General features: G+C 45.8%; 2 protein-coding genes across 3 annotated transcripts; one reads left to right on the top strand and one right to left on the bottom strand.

Annotated features, from left to right (window-relative positions):
- The first annotated feature begins 575 nt into the window (after positions 1 to 575).
- On the top strand, positions 576 to 8,852 carry LOC125552120 (uncharacterized). 2 transcript variants are annotated; one of them, XM_087518598.1, is made up of 21 exons: positions 576 to 792; positions 958 to 1,038; positions 1,129 to 1,489; positions 1,711 to 2,056; positions 2,161 to 2,229; positions 2,345 to 2,543; positions 2,647 to 2,710; positions 3,137 to 3,586; positions 3,709 to 3,793; positions 3,886 to 3,945; positions 4,056 to 4,108; positions 4,277 to 4,413; positions 6,211 to 6,313; positions 6,390 to 6,447; positions 6,536 to 6,589; positions 6,675 to 6,884; positions 7,020 to 7,078; positions 7,198 to 7,260; positions 7,497 to 7,590; positions 8,031 to 8,171; positions 8,288 to 8,852. In XM_087518598.1, exons 3-21 carry the CDS (start codon positions 1,296 to 1,298, stop codon positions 8,570 to 8,572), a joined length of 2,724 nt encoding a protein of 907 aa, XP_087374724.1. In that variant the 5' UTR covers positions 576 to 792; positions 958 to 1,038; positions 1,129 to 1,295; the 3' UTR covers positions 8,573 to 8,852. The 2 variants fall into 2 exon arrangements, with proteins under 2 accessions (XP_087374724.1, XP_048571556.2); XM_048715599.2 differs by lacking the exon at positions 576 to 792 and having other exon boundaries at positions 799 to 1,038.
- Positions 8,853 to 9,839: 987 nt separating this feature from the next.
- On the bottom strand, positions 9,840 to 11,266 carry LOC125552121 (RNA-binding (RRM/RBD/RNP motifs) family protein). Its single transcript, XM_048715600.2, has 3 exons — positions 10,950 to 11,266; positions 10,364 to 10,432; positions 9,840 to 10,280 (listed from the first exon to the last, which is right to left on the bottom strand). Exons 1-3 carry the CDS (start codon positions 11,161 to 11,163, stop codon positions 10,045 to 10,047), a joined length of 519 nt encoding a protein of 172 aa, XP_048571557.1. The 5' UTR covers positions 11,164 to 11,266; the 3' UTR covers positions 9,840 to 10,044.
- Between the last annotated feature and the right edge of the window lie 7,624 nt (positions 11,267 to 18,890).

Below are 18,890 nucleotides of genomic sequence, written 5' to 3'. Positions count from 1 at the left end.
CGGGGTGGCGTGGGGCAGTGTGGACGATGACCCGTCCACGCCTCCCACTTAAAGAAGGACGGCGACCGTTTGACGTGCGGATGACGGGTGGGGCCGCCCGCTCGTGCGCATTGATGTGGGCGGGTGGGAGGTGGGTGGCCGCCTGCCACGTGGCCCCGACGCGGACGAGAGCGCGTCCGTTTGTTGTCCGTTGCGACCCAAACTCGCCGCAAGTTTGCGTTCGAAATGGGTCGGCCCGGACACAAAACAGACAAGATGGGTTCAGGCCGTCGCGCGCTGGGCCGCCTGCTTTGTCCGTTTTACCTTAAACGGACGGGGCCGGACATGATAGGATCGCGTGGTGGAGCTGGCCTTATGACTTGAACACTAATGGACAAGGATATCATTGCTATCCCAACCATCCAATCAGAATCACAGTTTGGTTTGCCTTAAAAAAAGTTGTGACGAAGCAAAAAAAAGAACTCGACGACTCATTACGATGTCAGGCTCTTCCTCTGCAATCTGCACGAGAGAGTCTGCTTGAAGCACGGTCGAACAAGAGATTTGCACGAAATAAACGATTCAGCGGATGAAATCTCAGCCGGCGAGAGCAACGACGCCGAGAAAGTAGCGCACAGCCTATACCAGCACCGCCCAGGCGACGACGCAGCAGAGGCCAAGGCCGCCGAGATGCAGCCGGAGCAGCGCGGCGGCGCAAACGCAGTCGGCGCAGCCGTTAGAATTAACTGCGTCGCGGACCTCCTGCCGTTCCTGCGCGGCGTCACCGTCACGTACCGCTTCGCCAAGCACAACGTGAGTAGTCCCCTCGCCAGTCCAACCCACGCCCAAGGCCCGCTTCTCTCTCTCCTCGACACCCCGCGACTCGAGCGCGCTCGCCGTCGCCGCCGCCCCCCGTCTCGCTTCCGCAGCCCCGTCCCCTCCCCGTGGATTCTCACTGAAAAAACTCGCCGCGCGCAGGCTTCTCTGGAGGGATTCGTCACCGAACGCGGCTACGCCTGCGCCTGCGACTCGTCCTGCGCCTATCGCCGCAGCGGCAAGGTAAGTGCCGCGCGACCCCCGCCCGTCTCGAGAGGAGGATCCGCCCGATTTGGGCGAAAATTGAGGGGTTCGTTTCGTTTGCGCGCGCAGGTCTTGTCGGCGCTGGAGTTCGAGAAGCACGCGGGGGCGAAATCGAAGAACCAGAACGGCCACATCTTCCTCCCCAACGGCACCTCGCTCTACGACCTTTCCACACGCTCAGGGAGGTGCCCGCCGAGAGATTCCCAGTGGCTTTCCGTGAGGCCGCCGGGGTGCCAATGACGGTGCCCGCCGCCGCCGCCACCTGTCCGCCCCTTGCGCAGGGTCAGCCGGCGAGCAGGGAGCCGGAATTGCTTCAGGCTAGCGACGTGATGGTGGAGCAGCCTGCTTGGGCTGGGCCGGCGCAGCAGGCTTTCAACTTCGATATTACGAGCGAAGAGGCGAATGCCGGCTTGTCTCTTCTTGACTTGAGGTTAGCAATTCCGCTGACTGATTTGTGTTTGGAACTCTGTCTACTCGTGTCATTTCATAGCAAAGGTACAATAGGCCTTTTCCCTTGCATCAAATCGATAGCAGTCTGATAGAGTTGTAGAATAGTGACCAGATTGACGAATCATGATGTTTGGGGTGGTAAAACTAGAAGTCTGGGACTCATTGCAGGATTGTTCAGTCATAATGCTTCCTTTTTATCAGGGGAAATAATCCAGCCACCGAAGCGGAACCCATGGATGGCATTGAATGGCCTTCTACGGAACACAGCTTGAGTTTGATAGACGCCGCAGAACAGATTGAGAATGCAGCCCGTGGTGACCATGAGATGCCTGGTGTGGTCGAGGTAAGGATTACAACTGGTGATCGACCTAGGGATATTGGCTTGTCGACAGCCACCCATGTGAAAGTGAAAGTGATGGAAACGAAGTATCAGTCAGTGCGAACATCAGAAACCAAGTACAAGCCAGAGAGTTTACTTAAGGATGTCAGAGGATTGCTGTCCACTGGGCTTCTTGAAGGTTTCAGGGTGACCTACAAGAAGAATGGGGTGAGTGCTATTTCTTCAGGCAGTTTAGTTGTAGATTCAGCATGGAATGGTGATTGAAAACCTATATAGTTTAATTCATATAAATTTCATTTGACGGTCCTTAGGTGGAGCTGACTGGGCGTATCGACGGACAGAGATATTCCTGTGGTTGTATGCAATGTGATTACAGTAATGTGAGCATTCTGTTATCTTGACTGCGGCACTGCACACATTGTAATTCTTGTATATCTGTACCTGTGAATTCTCTGAAAAATCAAACCTGACCTTGGGATGCTTGATCAATTGTAGATAATGAATGCATGTGAGTTTGAGCAACATGCTGGCCAGTTAACAAACAACCAAAATGATCATATATTTTTGGACAGTGGAATTTCGCTGTATAAGTTGATACAAGTACTTAAATATAAAAGACTTGACTTGCTTGGGGACCTGATTGAAGAACAGACTGGTCTCACTCCAAATCTGATTGAATATGGAAAGTGGAAAGGTATTTTCATTGAGGACCCAAAGCTTTCTTACTTTTGGTTGTATTTCAGGATCTGATAATCTTTATGTTGGTCTATCTTTTCTCTGTATTGTGACGATTTCAGCTTCTTTTCAAGTGGAAAATAATGGTTTTGTTGATGCGCCTTCACATCCTTGTTCAACCCAATGGTAAGTTACTGTGCGCACACAAATTCATTGGCCTGTATCCAGATTGCATAAAAACCCATTCCTTCCTTAATATTTCCAAGAGCTCTGTTATGTTATCTGATATTTACACATTGGGGTGGGGTTGGGGTTGGGGGTGATGGGGGCTTGAACTCTGAATAAGCCCTTAATTTAAACCAAGGAAATATAACTCGATGCTATATATTTGTCAGTACAGATGGGACTAAATTTATGCTATCTTTATAATTTATAAGCTACTCTAAATTCCCAGCAGAATCGTACTAATTTGGAACGATCTCATTCCTTGGTCTTTACCATTTTTATATGTGTACTTCCTAATATAAGCTTTTGTAAGTACATGCATTTTGAGTGTCATAAACCATCAGAACACCAGACTGACTTCAGCTTTCATTCAAACTCCACTGCTAGTTTGCAGGAGTCAGCTGCAGGAGTGACAAGCCATAGAACTTTAGCCACTACTTCGGCAAATTCCTTGAAAAAATCTACTAGCAATCACATCTCAAACCTGAGCTGGAGTGCATTCAGGAGGCCACGGTGGCAATATAAGCGAGGAAGTACTCAAACTTCAGCTCCAACCTTGAGTAAAAGCCCCGAGAAAGGAACTTCGGGTCTATCTACATGCACTTCAATGAAAAGTGCCACTGTAGAAATTCCTAGTGAGAACATTGCAGATCCTCTTAGTCCTGAGGATATAAAGCCTAATTTGGCAGCAGATGCTGCAGTAATGTCGACCTCATCAGAGTGTGATCCCATAGATCTAGCATTTGCTTTATCAAGCCCAGCTTCAATTGTTCAAGAGCCACCCGTGAGTCACCACATGGACTCAAAGAAGAAAGAACCGCGGCGAACAAAAGTGAGGTAAAAGGTCAAGCTTCAGCATTTTCTTGACATGTCACATTTAGGGGATCTTGCTGTGTATTCGCATGCCATGAGATGGAAGTGATGCATAATCATCGATATGTGTCTTATTTTTGCCTCAGGGATAACTCCTTGCACCCGCTGGTTTTCAAGGAAGGCGGCCTTCCAGACCTTACTTTGTTGACTTACAAGTTGAAGCACGGAGAGGTCTTTTAGATGTTGCATGGACTACATTAGCCCTTTTCCACACTTGCAGAATTTTTAAAGACTCTTAAGACCACTCACACTTCTGATTTTAGGTTCTAAAGCAAGGCTATAAACGGGGGGCAGGTATAGTCTGTGATTGCTGCAATGAAGAGGTAACTATCTTAAACTTGGCTATCAATAAAGTTGTTTTTAGGATGCATTTATTATTATGTTCAATAACCAATAACCAATGGATGGTTGTGTTGTTCTCTTTCGACTTCAGCTTACTCCTTCCCAGTTTGAAGACCATGCTGGAATGGGGAAAAGACGACAACCGTAAGTACCACAATTTTACATGGAAACTGGGTCTAGCTTAAATTTATTGACTCACAAGAGTTAAAAGTTCTTGAAGTGTCATTCATGAAAGTGTTTGTAAAAGTTCCATCTCAAAATGATATCTCGGATCTTTAATTCATTTACATGGAGCCTATATTTTTGTTTCAGGTATCGCAACATTTATACCTCAGAAGGATTGACACTTCATGAGCTGGCACTAAAACTGCAAGACAGTTTAAATTCAAATGGAGTCAGCAGCATTGATTTCTCTGACATTGATGACCCTCATAACATTGCTACTTCAGGTAAGATGCTGTTTATTTTCACTGAATAAGACCCAGTGGCAATGTGCTGTTAAGCTTTTCTTCTGTTTATATGTTGTATTTTGAGGGGCTATCTTCCTTATTTCTCTAAATGTCAGAATGTGACCTTTGTGAATGTTACACATATTAATCAATGTTACCTTGCTGCCCTGTTCAAATGAGGTTAGCCTACTCCCCACAGTTTGACCTATTTGGTAGCGTAGTGTCCTTTTTAAGTTAGCTTTAGACTCATAGGAGCTGAGAGCTAAGAGTTTGCTTGAGGACCAACAGTCACCATGTCGTAGAGGTGTAATGCAAACTAGAACACGACCCTAATGTGAGAATAACACTCTTGTAAACACCCAAATTATAAATGCAAGTATGCCACTCCAATTCTTTCGGTTCCATGTCATAGCAGAAGATGGCAAACAAATTGCAATTCAACGTGGCGATAGATGTTGTCCTCCTACCTAATCCATGATCTTGTGCATTCAACTTACTCACACCCATTTTCCTATGTTGCAAATTCAAAATGGTATCTCACTATAAATCTTGCAAAGGACCTACTAAGGCCGCTCAAGACTCTTTGGCGACTGCCACATGATCTTTTATTATATCCGCGCTCTCTTTTTAATCGTGAACCATGCAACAGCCGCAAGACACCATTATCTTTTGATGACCCCCTAAGCCAGTGGTAATTCCTCTTTTTTTACGGTTTCGTAGCAACGCACGGGCAGTGTGCTAGTATAAGCTAAAAAGTAAAAAGTAAATCAAGCTATAAAGCTTGTACTAAATGCATGTTAGGTTATTGCCTCATGTAGATTTTCCAAGGCAGGACTGTTGTGACTTGTGATCTGTCATCCAAATATCTACAAAGATCAAGGTATGGTAAACAGACATCGCGTTTTATGAGGAAAATAATGTTTCCTTGGAGTCAGTACTGTTGCAAAGCTGGCACTAATTCATACCTCTAGGATCTTTTCTGTCGAAAATTAACTCTAGGCAACTTGGGTAGTGACTAGGCAAGGCGATGCACTTCTCTAATGTTATCTGGACACAGCAGTGTAGAACAGTAGGGTAGCGGAATATTGCAACTTTTGGAAAGGCAGTGTGGCCTTCAGGCCAGGGGTCTCATGTACATGTACGGTTCACCCCTCTCATCCTTCACTCTTTTGCTTTCTAAGGCTTTGTTCTTATTGTGCAAGAGCTTGCGGAGTTGGGTTTTCTGTTTTGGAAAGGCAGTTGGGGGTTTTCTGTTGATTTGTGATTCTATTCATCCAAGCGTACTTTTTCTGCCATCCAGTTTTTCTATCATTTCCCCACCCCCCTGCATGCATCACTTCTGTGCACTCCATTTTATGTGCATTGCACATTGTACTCTTAACTTTTAGAGAGTACTACGATGTTTTGTTGCAAGGATAGAACCGATTTCAGAATTTTTTATAAATGAGCAGCGTATTTTATTTAAGGAAAACTGTAGGACGTGACAGCAAAATGAGTAGTTGCACATTTCCTTCATGTACTGGACTGCATGACTTGTTTTCCTTCCTTGGTGATGTCTACCCACTCCTAGATCCACTGTGACTTTGTACTTTGAGATTCACACACTCTGTGTCTCTATTGTTCGTTGGGGGGGGGGGGGGGGGGGGGTAGACATGGTAATAGTAATAGAACCCAAATTCAATTGAATGATTTACCTTCAGACAGGGAACCAATGATCATATGGACTCCATGTTTGAGTAATATGAGTAAACAATTTATGGTCCTCAATCTTTGTGACAATCATTTGCGTTATTACAGGTTGTAGGAAAGAACCTTCTACCACCAGTAGACTTCTCATTGTTCCATTGAAACGGACATTACAAGGAAGAGTTGTTGATACTGAGAGCTGCCATTTATGTGGGTAAGAATTAGATTATGCACACTGTTGAATTCACATGATTATCCTTCATATGAAACTCTGCATCTTTTTTTGACAGCGATGCCTGTACGACTATTGGGGTAATCAGCGAAGACATGATTATCTTCTGTAACCAGGTTAGTTCTGCTAAGTTCTTTTCTCGTTAGCGTCATCTTTGATTGTTGGAACATTGTCTTGAAATTTATGCCATAATCATATCTACAGTGTGAGAGACCATGCCATGTGAAATGCTACAATAGTGGATTTCAAGAAAACAATGTATGTGACTAACCTTTCCTTCATATGTGGTGGAGAGCTTATCATGGCGAAAGACATTGCTGACTCATTGTATGGACTATTTCAGGAACCTCTGAATGTTTTGAGAGAATACATGCAGTGTCACTTCTTCTGCTGTAAAAAATGTCAGTTACTTCGTGCTTCTTTGCACCAAGAACTAAATAAGCGAGAAAAGATCAGACATAAAAGATCCAATGTTTTTTGGCACCTTTTAAGTGGAATGAATCCGAGGCGTGATGTGCAGCAGTTCATAGATCAGGTTATTGGAATCTTCAAAGTAAGTTCTTTCTGTGAGGGATTTATGGCTTTTTTTTTTCTTAAAACCTTGTTTCGCCAGTGATAAACTTCCAAACCATGGCTGTCATATTGCTTGTAGGCTGCAAAAGTCTCACGTTAATCTCTGTATTTATAGGTTGCGTTCCCGGAAACAGCTGACCTGGAAGGTGATGTCATACGAGATATGGTTATTGCGTAAGTTCTTGACTAAATCTGCAACGTGTATGAATAGTTTCATCAATGTGCATCTGGCCTGCATTTTTTCTGTCCATCTAGTCAACTCAAATAAATACACTAAATCACATTTTTTGCAGCACGGATGTAGGAGGAAAAAATGATTTTAGAGGAATGTATTGTGCAGTACTAACCACAAGCAGGTACCTTTTCTGGTCAAGTCATGTATATTGTTTTAGCAGTTTTTGCTCAATTGGTCTGTGCAAAGCAACGACAATACTATTTTAAGTCTTTACGTTTGTGTAACTAATATAAACTGCTAATGGTTTGGTTTCTGGAACCTGAAATCGGGAGAGGAACAAGCAAGCAAGTGCTTCTATTTTCTATTTACACTATTTTGGTTAATCATACCTTTTTTCTTTGTATGGTCGTATTGCAGTAAACTCGTTGTGTCAGCTGCGATTCTGAAAGTGCGCACGGAAGAAGTTGCAGAACTTGTCCTTGTCGCTACACATAATGAGTGCAGAAAAAAGGTGGGAATGAACTTACATTGTCTAGTCCACAATAGTGAACTCTGTCAGTTATCAGACGTAATTCCTTTTCTTTTTATGTCTGTATGCTAAGAATGATGCTGGGACTATAACTGGAGAATGTACATCTGTATATGATGAGGTTCTTAAACACTAGAGAAGAGTAAAAATATTCTGTTAGTATAATAACTTGGAATATGGTTTAGACAAAAGATCAAGACTGGTATTAGCAAGAACTAATTGTACGGATTCTAGAGCATATACTGTTAGAAGTGGACCTGCGGTTGTTATAACTTAGGCCCTTAGATTTGCTTCAATTTTTCTTCTATTGACCAGAAAATAATGAAGGCTTTTACTGTACTGGTTTGATACTTAATGTAACCAACATTTAACGCATCTGTGTAGCAACTAATATCCTTAGGTTTTGGTCTGTCTCTGTGCAGGGTTACTTCAGACTTCTCTTGAGACAAATCGAATCACATCTGACAGCCCTGAATGTTCAGTTTCTTATGGCACCCGTTGATCCTGAAATGGTACCAATCTGGTCCAAGAAACTTGGCTTCACCATTTTATCAGATCAAGAGGTAATCACGTACTACTTTTCCTTTTTGTTTCCGGGCTTCCCTGCTCGATCTAACATCATCGATATCACTCCAGTAGCGCTAACTTAATTGCACTTCTATTGCTGTCCTGTTGCCAGAAGTCGTCACTGCTAGAGGCACACCCCTTGGTGATGTTCGAGGGCCTAACATTGATGCAGAAATCATTAGCTATCAACCCTGATCTCGAGGTTTTGAGTAACCAAGTTACAATGGGAGAACCGAGTGCACCTGATCTCGAGATTTTGAGTAAGCAAGTTACAATGGGAGAACTGTCTGCACCTGATCTCGAGATTTTGAGTAACCAAGTTACGATGGGAGAACCGAGTGCACCTTATCTCGAGGTTTTGAGTAACCAAGTTACAATGGGAGAACCGAGTGCATAGGCTTTGTAGCTTATGCTCTCTAATGGATGATTAGAAGCCCGACCTTTGTATATAGGGCTTTGTAGCGTATATGTAGCGGCATATGCTCTCATGTCCTAGTGCTTTAGGTGCCTCATTTCAAGCCTGTGAAGTCAGTTTAGTACTGTAGATCTTAGAGGTTAGTCCGTTGCAGTAGTATGTTGTGTCAGCAGATCGTTTTTGGTGGAAAATTTTGAGCTCTTTGAGTCTCTTAGAGCATCTTCAATAGACGATGTAGATGCAAAAATAACTATCTTTTACATCTCCAAGGCCCCAAAACACTGCTCCAACAGATGGTGCAGATGAAAAGAAATACATCTTCATCTCCCGGAGATGTAAAGTAACACCACGCGGTGCAAATTTGCATCTCCGCCTATAGGAGATGTAAAAGCGCTGGTCGTGCGCCAACTGCCAACCGCCGTTCCTTTCCCTAACGTGTGACCAGCTGCCACCCGCCCATCTTCGCTGCTGGCCAAATCCGCACCAAATCGATGCCGCCGCCCCACGCCCGACTTCGGCCCCAGTCCCCCACTGCCGGCCTGTCGACCGCAGCCGTTGATTCACTTTCGGCCGTTGCCGAATCGAAGCTTCTCCGGCGGCCGCCGGGCCAGCTGCGACTTCGCCCCCTGTCCCCCACCGCCTGCCTCATCGGCCTGCCACCTGCTCGATCCCCTTTTTGCCTCCACCGTCGTCGGCCGATTACGGGCAGCTCCGGTGCCGCCCCGTGCTGCCGCAACCAGTTTGGCTTCCTCTCGACCTCCCCTGCCCATTCCTCTCCACCGTCGACCGATTTCGGCCATCCTCGCTAGGGTCGCAACCGGTTTGGCTTCCTCTCGACCTCCTCTACCCATTCCTCTCCATCGTCGGCCGGTTCCGGTCATCCTCGCTAGCCCCGGCAAGCTGCAGCGGGAGCGCTCGAGTTTTGACAGTAGGTTCAGTGCACTAGTTTTACATCTTCAAATACATCATTTGTTGGAGTTGGAGTTTTACATCACAAATATACATCATCTGTTGGAGTTGGCTCTTTTTTGAAGATGTAAACAACAGTTGTGGGTGATGTAAATTATACAACACCTAATTTTACATCTCCAAATTTGCATCATCTATTGAAGATGCTCTTAACAATAATCAAAAGGCTGGACAGCATCTTGATGCATTTCTGAGCTAAAATTGGCAAAATGTTAGCAACGTGGAGATGGGCTACTTTCTACAGATCTAAGCAACAGGAAGATTTTCACAGATAATCGTGTGAAGCCACAAAGAGCAACATTATTATCTCAAAAAAGGAACAGCGTTATCATTTTATGTATTAATACAGGTAGTAATGCCATTAACTTTCTATGGCTAGAACAACAATCAGAAGCATCTTACAGCAGATTAATAACCCTAAACACACGAGAACAGCATATCCATGCCCTTGCTAGGTGATCTGTAGGACTCAAGAGCCTAAGCAACTAACCACACCATCCTACAGTTTTATTTATCGTGAAGCCGGTGTGGGAGGAAGCAGTATCCGGCTGAGGAGCAGGCTTCTGCTCCCTTTGTTTTGCAGGGTCGACAAAAATGACCCATCCATCCAGAAACTTGGCATTCATTTCCTGCCGTGCGGTCTCAGCTTCTTGTAAACTCGCGTACCTTACAAAACCAAAGCCCTTTGATCTCCCAGAAACTCTATCTGTTATGACTTTCACTGCACAAGGCGACAAGCAAGACACAATGAGCAATGAAAATGAACATTGACTGAAACATTATTGCGAAAGCAAGCCTTTGTACCTTCAAGAAGCTGTCCGAAGGGAGCAAACGCGCTCTTGAGCTTCTCATCTGTCGTTAGCCTTGAAAGGCCTGCAATTGCATTGCATATAAAATATATGATCATGCGCATGTGGAAAAAAAACAGCGCAAAGCAGGGCTACACTCGCAAAGTTTCAGTTAGTTACTGAGACCAGCAATTAAAGTCCAAACACAAATGCGACATATCACATAGGAGCTTTGGCGTAGTATGATCAGCGATGCAGAAGCCCATACCAATGAAACAATTCAGAAACCAATCTAATTGATAGCGCAATGGTTTACTCCAATTCAGCATATCAGTTGTTCTTGCTAAGACACGTCTGATATGCACATAGATATCATTAGACCAGAAGTGGTACAGTTAGATTAATTTGCACGGAGAGCATCTACATTGATTGCTCTAATTTGCCAGGGCAGGATTAGAACACATGGTAAACATCTAAAGCTATCCCCAAATTCATCCCCAAAAATGGGCTCGCCCTCTCCCCGAGACTAACTTGTAGCGATGTGGTAGAGAAAAAGCTGCTATGCGGGTTGGGAGGGGAGGGGACGGGAGGAAAATCGTTACCGCTGACGAAGAGCTTGGGGGTGGTGAGCGGCGGTACGTTGGCGACCTCGGTGTCATCGCCGAAGATGGTCGACGGAGGTGGCAAGGTGGGGGAGGGGCCCGAGGAGGAGGAGGAGCAGAAGGCGGCGCGAAGTACAGAGGAGCGGGAGGATGAGAGGGGGGTGGATCCGAGGAGGCGGCGGAGCAGTGTGGAGGAAGACGAGGAGAGGGCCATGGCCGGCGGCTAAAACCCTAGCTCCCGTCCAACCCTCAGGTTCAGCGTTCAGCGTTCTGGGTTCGTGGGAGGTGGCTCAGGGCGTTCTGGGTCTGACCCGGCCTGATAATCTTTCTGCTTGTTCTGGCGTATGGACCCGGCACTTCTTTTACCTCCGTTTTTCCAAGACAGTTTCACGAATAAACATTTCTAGGGAAACTCTATGCACTTATCCAAACAAAAATCTCATATTAGAAGTTTTTTTATTAAAAAATAAGTTGGTTTTAACATGTGCTCGGAAGTAAGAGCATCTACAACCGGACCGTCCACTTACCTCCTAAACCGGGCGAATATGTTTAACATTGTCAGACAAAAAAAGTCACCCAACCAGACCCTCAAGATCTGGTCAAACGTATGGGATGTCCGACACCCTTCATATTCAGCTCCTATGCGAGGCGGACATAGGATACCTGGACGCGTACGCCACGTCGAATCCGACATGTCGGTTCGACTCCAAATCCCTCCAATTTAATCAAGTCCACCATATCGCACCTCTGCTGTGCCAGGAAACTGTGGGAGCCTGTGATTGAGCCTAAGGAGGTTCAGGTAATTAAAACACATGTAGTCTGCCGCTCCTTGTCCTACGCTACTATGCTTACTAATTCTGCTCAGATTGTGGAGGTGAAGGGCGACGTGGATTCAGGTTTGAAGATGTCCAGTGACTGTGTGGTACAATTACCTTCTTCTGAATGTGGTGATGAGGTGATTCTCACTCCTCCGCTTGCGCATGAAGCAGCTCTGAGGTTCAGTAAACGCAATGCTCGTGAGGTGCATGAGAACATTGAAGCCAAGGCCATCCGTCTCGCTCAACAGAGAGACCTGGGATGTAATATTCAAAAATCTTGCAAAAGTTCTTTCGATTCATTATCAAATACTAAACTGATGAATAGAGCTGCGAAGATGGGTGTTATCGTTCCTGACAGTGATTTTACATATGTTAATGTTCTTAGAGAACTTGAAAAGGTTAGGGAAAATCTAGATGAAAAAGAAATAAAATGGGATAATCCTGGGGAGTATGATGAGGACATTATTATTACCAATGGCCTTGGCAAAATAGCCCAGGTCAATTTGACCTGGCTAGATCAAGAAGAGGCTATGCATGAGCTGATCTCTGCTAGCAAACAAAAAAAAACCCTAAGAAAAAAAAATCCAATGTTAAGCTATCCAGACCTATGAATAGAAGCCAGGAAAAAAAATCCAATGTTCTTAGAGAAACCTCGTTGTAGCCCTCCTATGCCTCCTGGTAGGGCTACTCGGTCTCAATTTCATAAAAAAAGTTCCAAATGAGAGGCCTCATTTGGAACTACAGGAGGGCAGGCAAGAAAGGAATGGCCATCTGCCTCTCTGACCTGATCAGTGATCATTCCCTGGATTTCATTGGCTTGAAAGAAACTATGAAAAAGGACTTCACCCCTAAGTGCCTTAGAAGAATTGACCCTTTTTGGCCTGTTTCATTGGGAGTGAATCACATATGTGGGGAAATCGGGTGGTATCCTTGGGGGGGGGGTAGACAAGACACCATGAATATTACTTCCCGTTGTAAAGGTAAATATATCCTACAGTTGAATATCCATGACAAGAAAAAGAAAAAAGACTGGGGGCTGCTGCTGGTTTATGGCTCAGCCCGTGAGGAGTTCAAAGAAGAGTTTTTAGTCGAGTTGGCTGCTATGTGTGGCAACATGAATATACCCTACATTGTGGGTGGGTGGGGGGATTTTAATATCCTTAGGCACGAAAATGAGAAGAATAAAAAGATGAATAGTAGTAGATCTACTAATCTTTTCAATTCCATCATCAATGCACTTGCTCTTAGAGAAATCCACACTAATGGGGGAAAATACACCTAGACAAACAACCAGGCTCACCCCACACTAGAGAAACTAGACCGTATCCTGATGTCCGAGGACTGGGAGGATCTTTTCCCAATGGTGTCTGTAAGAAAACTGGTTCGGGAGATCTCGGACCACAATCCTCTCTTACTCTCGTCTGGTGAGGAGGGGCGTGAGGCTCCTAAAACTCGTGAATTTCGGTTTAACCTTGCATAAATTAAAGATGAGACGTTTCTTCCCACGGTCAATAGGATCTGGGCTAGGAAAGTTCATGCATCTGATCCCATTGACATTTTAAATATCAAATTGAAGAGATTCAAAAGTTACTTCAAAGGGTGGGGGTCTAATAAATTTGGCCACGACAAGAGGAGGAAAGAAGAGCTTAGGGTTGAACTTTCTATGCTAGAGGAACTGGAAGAGAATGGGCCCCTGTCTCCTGAAATGTACAGTATTAAGATAGATGTGAGCACGGAGCTGCACGAGCTACTGATAAATGAAGAAATATTTTGGCTGCAGCAGTCTCATGCACGCTGGCTATTGAAAGGAGACCTCAACACTGATTACTATCATAAAATTGCTAATGGTCATAAGAGGAAAAAACACAATCCACTCCCTTAGAGTGGGTGATGTGGAGATTGAATGCATAGATAATCTGATTGCTCATGTGACAGACTTTTACAAAAACTTATTTGGTCCTGAACCTGGTAATATGTTTCATCTTGACCCTAATACCTGGTCTGATGAGGAAAAACTTGATACAAGAGAGAACGCTGGTTTATGCCGTGAGTTCACAGAAGAAGAGGTGAAGGAAGCGTTGTTTTCCATGGCCCCTAATAGAGCCCCCGGCCCTGGCAATATTCATGTTGAATTTTATCAGATTTGTTGGGAGATAGTTAAAAAAGATATTATGTCTTTATTTGAACACTTTCATAAAGGGACTCTCGACATCCAACGTCTTAACTACGGTGTGATAACACTGTTGCCTAAGAGTGCCGGGGCAGACAAAATAAAACAGTTTAGACATATCTGTCTCCTTAGGTGCCCATATAAAATGATCAGTAAAGTGCTAGACCGTAGAGTGGAGAAGTATGCCAATAAGTTGATTAGCTCGACCCAAAATGCTTTTGTTAAAGGGAGGAATATCATGTATGGTGTTCTCTCTCTGCATGAGATATTGAACTATACTCATGTGAAGAAAAGGGTGGGGGTAGTACTAAAACTCGACTTTGAAAAAGCCTACTACAGGGTGAATTGGGAGTTCCTGTTAGAATGTCATAAGCAGCGAGGCTTTAATGAAACCTAGTGTGGTTGGATTAATTTTTTTTTTGCATAATGGGACGGTGAGTATCAAGCTTAATAAATGTGTGGGACCCTACTTCCAAAGTGCCAAAGGGGTCAGGCAAGGGGACCCGCATTCCCCCTTTTTTGTTCAATCTAGCTGTTGACTGCCTCGCGAAGATGATCATTAATGCCCAGAAGAACAATATGCTAGTGGGCTTAGCCTCTGATCTCATCCCGAACGGGGTTGCAGTCCTACAATACGCGATGATACCATCATCTGCCTAGAACATGATATAGACAAGGCCGTAAACTTGAAACTCTTGTTGTATATGTTTGAAATGATGTTAGGGCTCAAAGTTAACTTTCAAAAAAGTGAGATCCGTATAGTTGGGGGGGACAAGAGTATTACAAAACAATATGTTGACCTGTTTAATTGCGACGTTGGCAATTTCCCTATCAAATATCTTGGCATGCCAGTTAGTTATACTACCCTTAAGAATTCTGATTGGGAATTTATTATGGCTAAGTATCTCAAAAGGTTTGAGGCCTGGATTGGGAATGCAGCCTCCATGCATAGGAGGGAGGCTTACCTTGTTAGATTCTATTGTCACACAAATTTCCCTGTATCACATGTCCATGTGGCTTATGAACAAAACTTTTATTGAGAAGCTTGATAAACACAGAGGGAAAAAATTTGTGGGGGTGTAATAAGAAAAAGAGATACCACCTTGTCAGGTGGAACAAAATCTGTAGATCCAAAGAAAAAGGGGGTTTGGGGGTTAAAGGCCTTAGGAAACAAAACATCAGCTTAATGGTTAAGTGGTGGTGGAAATTGGAAATCCAGAAAGGGTTATGGCAGAATATTGTACGAGCGCGGTACCTGAATAAATAAACAGTGGCCTCGGTTGAGCCCAGGTTCTCAGACTCCCCTTGCCGGAAAGCTCTTCACAAAGTCAAAACGCTATATATGGCGGCTAGGAAGATCAATACCAAATCAGGGAACCTCACGAGGATCTGGAAAGATCCTATTGGTGAGCGGAGCCCGTTTCAAGAACAAATACCCCCTGTTGTTTGACGTTTGCAACAATCAAGACTGTATTGTGGATAAGTTTGGCCATATCGATGTACAAACATTCTTCCGTAGGAGACTTTCCTCGAAATGCTGGGTCAGTGGAAAGACATGAGCAATACCATTGCAAGTATCCCACTGACCCGAGAAGATGGTCAAGTGACCTGGGGGCTTACAAGCAATGGAAAATTTTCTACTAAATTCATGTATAAATGGTTGGAAAGACCCCTTAGTGGGTGTCATTATAGATGGATTTAGAGAGCTAAAATTCCCCTCAAAATCAAAATATTTATGTGGCAGCTGTCCCAGGATGCTGTCCTTACTAGACATGTCATGAAAGGGAGGAGATGGCCTGATAATACTAGTTGCTCTTTTTGTAACAACCTAGAAACATCCCAACATTTGTTCTTCACTTGTCTTGTTGCTAAAGTTGTGTGGAGTTGTATTGGGATGACATTGGGCACATATAGTTGTCCAAACAACTACTGGCAATATTACTCTTGGTGCAACACTTTTCTCCCTGTCAGAGAGAAGTATTATACCCTCGGCTTGGCTGCCGCGTGTTGGGCTATCTACTTGCTCGCAATCGGGCAACTTTTGAGAAAAAACAAATCAAAACACCTTCCGAGATTGTTTTCTCCATGTGTTCCTTTATCATTTATTGGACAGGTCTTCAGAGTGATGGAGGAGCCAAGGAGCTGCGGGGAGGCGCAGAGATGATCAGGGCAAGTACAATGAACCTGATGAAGATGTGCAATGCGGTGTGCCGACTGATCAAGAGCAAATAGGCGGAAGCGGGTTAGTGATCTTTCTTTGGTGGAAGCTCCCTCGATAGCTGATGATGTTTTGGTCTCCTTGTGGTTGGACTGGAGAGTGGTCTCACTTTTCACCTGGCTGGACTTTTTGTGTAATAGGTTGTAGTTTAGCTTGAACTTTGATTTGGTGCTATCAGGTTTTCGCCCCGCAGCACTCGTTTCGATGGCGGGCCAGTGTGGTGGGTTTCCTAGTAGTGTCTGAACTCGCTCCCCATGTTCCCTCCTCCTGATGTCTCTGGAACTATTGTATTTCCGTTCATTTGCAATGAAAGGGGTGCATCCCGGTTCGGAAAAAAATATCGCACCCCTGCTCTCACGGTTTTCCTTCCTTTCCTGGCTTTGAGTCGTCGCCTCCTCCACTATTACTTGCGTTTGTGCCGGCCCCCTCGTTCGTTGTCCTAGATGTCAACGCCCACTATCACATCCTCATTCACCATGGACAATGGCTTGACGGAGTCCATGGGGGTCCTAGTAGTCGCGAGCAACCCGGAGACCATCTCCTGGAGGGAGCGATGCACCCTATAGCGTGTCCGCGAACTGCAGGGAAGGAGTGTTGGGGAACGTTGCATGGGAAACAAAAAATTTCCTATGCTCACCAAGATCCAATCTAGGAGATGACCATCTACGAGAGGAGAGATTAGATCTACATACCCTTGTAGATCGCTAAGCGGAAGTGTCAAGAAATGCGGTTGATGTAGTCGAACGTCTTCACGGTTCAATCACGATCCATCCCGCGGACTCCGATCTAGCGCCGAACGGACGATACATCCGCGTTCAACACACGTACGGCTTGATGACGCCTTGACCTCTCAATCCAACGAGCGATGGTGAAGTAGTAGCTCGAGTCCTCCGGCAGCACGACGGCGTGGTGGCGGCGGCGGTGGAGAAATCTTGGCAGAGCTTCGCTAAGCACTATGGAGAAGAAGATGGCTATGAGGGAGAGGAGGGGCAACGTCGTGGCACGAATAGATCTGTATGGGTGCGGCTGCCCTCTCTCCACCTCTTTATATATAGGGGGAAGGAAGGAGGAGGGGGCGCCCCTAGATCCAATCTAGGGGTGGCGGCCAACAAGGGGAAACCCTAGATGGGTTTTGGCCCCCCACCCCTTAGGAGACTTGACCCCCAAGGCAAAGGGGTGAGCTGCCCTAGGGAGGCGGCCCACCTCCTTTGGCAACATGGGAAGGGGGCTTGGGGGGCGCACAGCCCCTTAGTGGGCTGGTGTGCTCCCTCCCCTTGGCCCATGAGGCCCCCCAACACTTGCCGGGCCCCCGAAACCCCTTTTGGTCATGTTGGTCATAACCCGGTACCCCCGAATCACTTCCGGACTCCAATACCCTTCGTCCAATATATCAATCTTCACCTACGGACCATTTCGGAGTTCCTCGCCACGTTTGGGATCTCATCCGGGACTCCGAACAACATTCGGTAACCACCATAATGACTCAACTATACTTATATCGTCACCAAACATTAAGTGTGTAGACCCCGCGGGTTCGAGAACTATGCAGACATGACTGAGACACCTCTACGGTCAATAACCAATAGCGGGACCTGGTTGCCCATATTGGCTCCTACATATTCTACGAAGATCTTTATCGGTCGAACCTCGATGTCAAGGATTCAGCTAATCCCGTATGTAGTTCCCTTTGTCTATCGGTATGTTACTTGCCCGAGATTCGATCGTCGGTATCTCCATACCTAGTTCAATCTTGTTATCGGCAAGTCTCTTTACTCGTTCCGTAATACAAGATCCCGTGACTAACTTCCTTAGTCACATTTCTTGCAAGCTTCTTGTGATGTTGTATTACCGAGAGGGCCCAGAGATACATCTCCGTCATATGGAGTGACAAATCCCAGTCTTGATCCATGCCAACTCATCAGACACTCTCGGAGATAACTATAGAGCACCTTTTGTCGGCGTTCTGGGAACGGGGGTCCCCAGACTTGCCTGCCTGCGGCCTGCGGCATGGCTCGAGGAGGGGCCCAGCGCGGCCCATCTTCATCAACATAGACCCAAGACCCTCGCGAGGGGCCAAGCCTCGTGGGGCGGACGACACGGAGCTTCCTCAGGCACGGCCTCATCAGGCTGGCTCGCGAGGAGGCGGAGAGATCAAGGCGGGGTACCTCATGAGGTGCCCGTGACGCAAGCCATGACGACCAAAGGTGCCAGGCGGGCGCCAGCCGCGCAGTGTCCTCCTTTCCTCTTTGGTGCAAAGGGAGCAAGCGCAGGCGAGAGCATCAAGCAAAGGCACCCGTTTCGGTGCAATGAGACCAAGACCAGTCCAACGGCAAGGAGGAAGTCATTGTGAAGCCCAAGCCAGCGTCATCACCAGAGCCTTTGGCAGGCGAGGACCAACTTTAGTCAGGATAAGTGTACCAGATGTTCCCCTTCAAAATGGCCAATTGTTGGCGTCCTTCCCGCTCAATATTTGGGAAGAGGCCCAGGGCCTTTGCCTATAAATAGGACTAGCCACCCACAGGGTAGGGGAGATCAGAGATCGGACCGAAATCAGAGAGAGAATCGAGAAGAGAGAGAGAGAGAGAGAAGGGTGACTGAACTCCTCCTAGTAGTTCATCCCCCCAGCCAAGAACAGACCCTCGCGAGGCTGTTCTTCCTTGTATTGCTCATCATCATCAGCCCAAGAGGCAATCCACCACACCACACACTGGAGTAGGGTATTACACCACAACGGT

This window comes from Triticum urartu, chromosome 4A (assembly GCF_056163025.1).
Source record: "Triticum urartu cultivar PI428250 chromosome 4A, HENAU_Tu73, whole genome shotgun sequence".
NCBI classification, from domain to species: domain Eukaryota; kingdom Viridiplantae; phylum Streptophyta; class Magnoliopsida; order Poales; family Poaceae; genus Triticum; species Triticum urartu.
Note: the sequence above shows the minus strand (reverse complement) of the source record. Positions and strands in the feature narration are given on the sequence as shown.